Raw genomic sequence first — 6326 nt, forward strand, 5'->3', positions numbered from 1 at the left:
AGCTTTTTATAAGGAAGAGATTTTACTCACAAAACACCCTGATGTATATCTCGTTGAGAAGATTTTAAAAACAAAGGGAGAAATGGCTTATGTTAAATGGTTAGGATTTTCTAATAAACATAACTCTTGGATAAATAAAAATGAAATATTATAATTTTTTTTTTTTTTTTTTGTTTTGAATGAACAAATAAATAAAAACTAATGAAACTAAAAACGTGTTTCCATTCATCAATTACTCATCATCATGTCAATTACGTTAGCATTAACCGGGAGATCTCCAATTTTGACTGCTTCGTATTTTCCTCCCATTCAATTAAATGACGATTACGAATGTGCTTTAGTTGACTTTCATTCATATAATACAATTCCTAACATTGATTATGATAATAATTTGTTTCATATTGGTAATAGTGTTATTGAAATTCCAGTTGGATCGTACGAACTCGAAGATATTGTAGACTTTATAAAAAGCGCTTATAGAAAGGAGAACGCGCTTAATACTCTCGATATAGAAGCAAATAACAATACACTTCAAATCGAAATTTTTTCTTCGGAACATGTTATAAATTTCCATCAAGATCGGTCTATTGGTCCGTTGTTTGGATTTGAAGATCGAGTTTTAGTCCCTAACATAAAGCATACGTCTCACATGCCAGTAAACATCATGAAAGTAAATGCAATTCAAATTTGTTGTAATATTACAACTGGAGCATATATGAATAATTCTCCAGCACATATTATCCATGAGTTCGCAATAAACGTGTCTCCAGGATATAAATTAGACGAAATTCCCAGGAACCTTATTTATTTACCAGTAAACGTTAACGAAATAAGTCGCATAAAAGTTTGGATTGTTGATCAAGAAACGCGTCTGATTAATTTTAGAGGGGAAGAAATAACACTTCGATTACATCTTAAACCTAAATCAAAATGATTATTTTTAATAAATATAATAATAAAATGACCAAACATAACATTCCGATTCGAGCTGTCAACAATAAAAGACGGCTTTTAACTCAAGAAAATAAATTGTTTTTAAAATCCTTAAAATTAAAATTAAAAAGCCATGTCTGAAATTTTAAATGTACTAGAGAAACCATACTCTGATGATAATATTGTTAAAAAGGACTATCATAGCTACGTACCATATATTCAATCCTTCAAAAATAATGACGAAATTAGAATAACAATTCAAAATCAAGATTTATATATCCTACCTAGCGAAAGCTACCTATATATAGAGGGTTCCATTACACTGGAAGATGGAAAAAGTACACTTAATGGACGATTGCGAAATAACTGTGTTGCGTATATGTTTGATGAAATTCGCTATGAAATTAATGGTGTAGAAATAGATAGAACACGATATTTGGGCATTTCAAGTACCTTAAAAAACTACATTTCAATAAATAGTATTGAAAATAATATGATGCTGAATGCTGGCTGGAGCAAAGAAACCGATTTGAACAAGCAGAAGTTCAATTTTTATGTGCCACTAAATAAGTTATTGGGATTTTCTGAGGATTTCACGAAAGTTGTTTTAAATTGTAAACATGACCTTATACTCCTACGAAGTTCCACTGATTTGAATGCCTGCTATTCAACTACCCAAACGGAAAAAGCTAAAATTAATATAACAAATATAACATGGAGAATTCCCCATGTTCATATCTCAGATGAAACGAAGCTAAAAATAATGAAAACAATTAAAGATGGAAAGACTATACCAATCACGTTTCGTAGCTGGGATTGTCATTTTAATCCTACATTTCCCGGTGCAGTCAAGTGCAATTGGAACGTTAAACTTTCTGTAAATAGGGAGAGACCACGTTTTTTAGTATTTGCATTTGAAAATAACAAAAAATTTATCCATTGTAACTTAACAAATTTCAAAGTACATTTAAATTCAGATATTTACCCATACGATGACCTTAATATAAAATTTGATGATAATCGTTATGCAGTTCTTTATGATATGTATGCAAGATTTCAACAAAGCTTTTATTTGAAGGAACCGCAACCTCTCCTGTCATGTGATGAATTCAAAGAAACCCCTATAACTGTAATTGATGTTAGTCATCAAAATGAGACAATAAAAGCCGGGCCTATTGATGTTAAAATTGAATTCGAAACCAGCCAATCCATTCCTGAAAATACGTCGGCATATTGTTTAATAATACACGATCGTTTCATCGAATACACATCTTTGACTGGAACTGTTCGAAAAATCATTTAATAAACAAACACATTTTATTGAAAATATTTTTTTTTTTATTTTATTTAATTTCAATTTTCTTATCAAGTATTTAACTATTAAAATAAATAAGCCTTAAAGGTAAATTATAAAATTGTAGCTTTTTTTTACATATTAAGGTAGTCAAGCAGGTCCCTTAAATCGTTATCACTATAAGATTCGATATTGTCTACATCCATTTCCGTTGTATAATCTATACTTATGCTCTGTAAGTTGTTTTCGGTTGCCATTTTATAATGGCCCCATGCATATGTATTAATTTTATCTTCCCTGATTTTTCTTTTTGTGTCTAAGGGACTTAAAACTACTTTGGTTAACTTATCCGTATAAATATTATGAAGTTTAGATCGGAATGACAACATGCTGCCAGTAGGTTTTATGCCGTTCAAAAGACATTCCTTATAATTTTCAAGAGAATAACCCTCTATGACACATTTTTTCACCCCTTTGGCCTTATTTATTTCGCTACCTTCATCTAATTTGTACGAATACATTTTCGGTCCTAGGCCAACAAATTCTGACATCAATGTACCTCCATTTTCATCTTTCATGTAACCCATTTCTTTTTTATTTTTTAGAGGAAATCCAAACGGATTATTTGCATCATAATTTGAAGTATCGAAATATTTTTCTACATCGTCTTTTATTTCTGCATAGAAATCCTCGGAAGAAATAGTGTAAATAAAGGAATCAGTATCCATATAATTTAACTGACACCTTTCACCAAATTTCTTTTTCATGTAATTATAGTGAAAATCATACATGATTAATTTTGCTATTTCTAATATACAAAATCCAACGTATATTGGCTTATCATAGATTACTTTAGTGCGGTCCATTTGAACAGCCCAAAATTCATTTGAAAATTGAGACAAACTATTAAAGTTTGGTTTGGATATAAGTCTTTCCAAACCAATTTTTTTCTTATTTGAATACTCCCATTCGGTTACAAGTTTTACGTCTTTTCTATTATCGACGTTTTCCATCGTTTTGCCGTATACCGAGTTATTCAGTAGCTTGAAAAAATCTTTTTCAAACGGATTCGTTGCTTTTTTCCTCTCATCTGTGTTAGTGTTAACAAATGGAGCAAGCCACGGTTCTTGTCTAAATTCTAAAACTCGGTGGACCTTTTTTAAAATTAAACCATTCTCAAGGCATTGCTTCAATACCAAATAATGAGTGGTATAATTTCGCTTTGGTGTAAGATCGGCAACCAGCTTTTTGTATTTAGCTCCACCGATTTTTTTATTTTCCGCAGCAAAAGGTAGATCATTATGATGATCATGTAAGTGATCTGGATAATCCAAATCAACTTCATAAATGTAACCTATGGGGGAGTCATCAACAAAGTCCAGAATTCTTTGTACATCACTAATAATTTCATTTTCCTTAAGCCATTTAAAGTCGCCACATGGGAGAAAACGCATCATAGCGGCCCCATATAGATTGTTGACATCAAAATACATAAGGAAGGTAGAAAGAAGTAATGGATTGAAATCGCTTAGGTACCTATTATTTGCTTTCGTATGTCTTCTAGAACACTGAGTTATTCCTCCTCGAATAGCATTCTTAATAAAATTGTACATATCTAAATCGGTAAACAGCTCTAAGCTTATGTTAGTGTTCCGAAGCATAGCATCAAAAGATAGACCTGGTGCTGTATAGTACTGGCATGGATCTAATTTGTGGACTTTTTTACACAAACGTCGGAAATTTTCAAAAACATCAGTAAGTAGTAGAACATCTGTTTTTAAATACAATTCCATATAGTCCTGTAAAGTACCACAATTAAATGTATGCCATACTTCTTTGGCATGCGTATAATCTTCGCTGCTACATTTTTTGTTATACAATTTGCTAAAGAAAGCCTCAATGGGAGGGAGTCGTGTTTCGGCTAGTTTATCAAACGAAGTCAGGTATTCGTAGCAAAATACGCCCTTTTTCCTCATTAAATTAAATTCCCTATCGCTTGGAAAATGTGACCTAACTGACTTCATAGTATCTCCCGCCAGATTGTTTGCTAGAGAATCTAAACTTGCCGCCATAAACCTGAGGGAGTCTAAAAATCTATACTCTAAAATTTTTCCGCCACCTAAATATACTTTATGGGATAGGGCAATGTATCGCTCCTTATTTTCTGGCAGTACTGTTGTATTACCAGGAATATTTTTAAGGAGGTCTTTCACAAATAAGTGACAATCATAAGCCGAAAAGTTGTGAAAGAAAATGGGTATAAATGTTGGTACAGTGTGCTCTAAATTACATTTATTATGGGCAGGTCCTCTGTATTTTCCAGTGATGTGACAGTGATCACGAACCCTATCACTACCTAATAATTTCTCACATACATGGCAGTTTTGAGCTACTTGAAAATTGAACTCCTCAGAGGGTGATAATGATGTCATAGGGGTATTTAGACTTAAATAATTTTCGTAAATAAACCTACACTCCTGATCGATGCTTTTAACAAAAACCTCGGCAGCATCTTCTCCCGTATAAATATTAAATTTGTCTAACCTATCATCAAAACTACATTTAATATTATAACTAAAAGCACATGGAATGTGCTTACTTAGGGATTTACTATTACTGTCGTTAACATTTTCAAGTACGCATTCAAAATCTGCGTAAATTGAAAATGGAACGTCCATTGTCTTTTTAGAGTTGGAAAACTCCATGAACTTGTTGGCTTCCTCAGGGAGATATGTTACAACTCTTCCACATTCTCGCTTATGATGATCCATCATGTTGGGGTTCCTGGTGTGCTGGAAACACTGGTTGCAGAAGTACAATTTATTTGCGTTTGATGTAACCTGCCTATGTAAAAGTCTGTAAAAAAAAAAAAAAAAAAAAACAGAAAAGATAAAATAAAAAAAAAAATAGTCATTTAATTAATTACACATAGTATTATTTGTTTTATTACCTTGACGTGTCTCTTACTAACACATAATGCTCTCTCTCATTATTTTCCAGCAACAACAAGTTCACGTGGGTCTCCTTTTCCATTTGGGTAATGTAGTACGGCCCAACAACATGATCTGTTTTGACTTCATATCCCAAAACATTTACACTTATATTTGGGTTGTTTTTTTCGAATATGATTATGTCTCTAAGGGCCATGGGAAAATTCAATCCATTGAAGTTGAGACTTACACCGTTTGTCAAAGTTATTATATTCTGTTTGATATCCACAGGGTACGAGGATGTTCTTGTTGGGTTTCTTGGCTTTGGTGTTGTTAAGGCTGCTACCATACACCACTTAAAGCAATATTCATCGTCATTAAGAATATTGCAGCAAGCGCGTCTATCTGCTAATTTTTTCGGTGTTTTTATATATTGGGAGCCTCTTAAAACTGTACATTTATTTATGTTAATGTAGAGTTTTTCAATATTGACTAAAGCCCATCCAGAATCTCTTTCCTGAAACTCTGACATTTTAGTTTTAATTTCCTCTACATGGCAGCTAACCACATTTTCAATAGAGTCGCTTCTTGTTATTTGCGACATTTTGGAGGTGTGATGCATAATTGTTTTTTTCCATTCATCACTGCAAAGTTTGGTATATTGTGCTTGTAATTGAAAATTAAATTTCACGCAAATATGCTCCGCTAAACTTTCCATAATAAGGTATTTGGTTGTGGTCCGATAACAACCATCAATAACGTATTCATGATGCAGTACCATATCCTTCACATTTAAAATTGGTTTTAGATTTTTGTTATTAAATTTACTTATCAATTCTAAATTATCAGCCATGACGCTAAGTTTGCACTTTCAATACTATTCAAGATGTGGCTTTCTTCTCACACTTTTATAGAAGCACAATGAAAACCAATATATAATGACGATGAATCCCACAATAAACAAAGGGTTACATAGCTTCCATATCAATGACATTTTTATAACACCATGATTTACGACCCAAAAAGAATCAATCCCACTTATCAGTTACCGCCATCAATCTCTAATATCCCAATCCCAAATGAGCAAGACCCACAGCCTTCATAACATATAGTGAGGGTCACACTCAATGAATTTTTATAACTCCATAATTGACTAACCAAATAGTTTC

General features: G+C 32.4%; 2 protein-coding genes across 2 annotated transcripts; one reads left to right on the top strand and one right to left on the bottom strand.

Annotated features, from left to right (window-relative positions):
- Positions 1-1312: 1312 nt before the first annotated feature.
- Positions 1313-2236, top strand: LOC131994765 (uncharacterized). Its single transcript, XM_059361643.1, has one exon. The coding sequence runs from the start codon at positions 1313-1315 to the stop codon at positions 2234-2236; it is 924 nt and encodes a 307-aa protein (XP_059217626.1).
- A 125-nt stretch (positions 2237-2361) lies between these two features.
- LOC131994766 (uncharacterized) lies at positions 2362-6010 on the bottom strand. The gene is made up of 2 exons (XM_059361644.1): positions 5178-6010; positions 2362-5083 (listed from the first exon to the last, which is right to left on the bottom strand). The coding sequence occupies exons 1-2, from the start codon at positions 6008-6010 to the stop codon at positions 2362-2364; spliced, it is 3555 nt and encodes a 1184-aa protein (XP_059217627.1).
- Positions 6011-6326: the final 316 nt, after the last annotated feature.

This window comes from Stomoxys calcitrans, chromosome 2 (assembly GCF_963082655.1).
Source record: "Stomoxys calcitrans chromosome 2, idStoCalc2.1, whole genome shotgun sequence".
In the NCBI taxonomy this organism is placed as follows: domain Eukaryota; kingdom Metazoa; phylum Arthropoda; class Insecta; order Diptera; family Muscidae; genus Stomoxys; species Stomoxys calcitrans.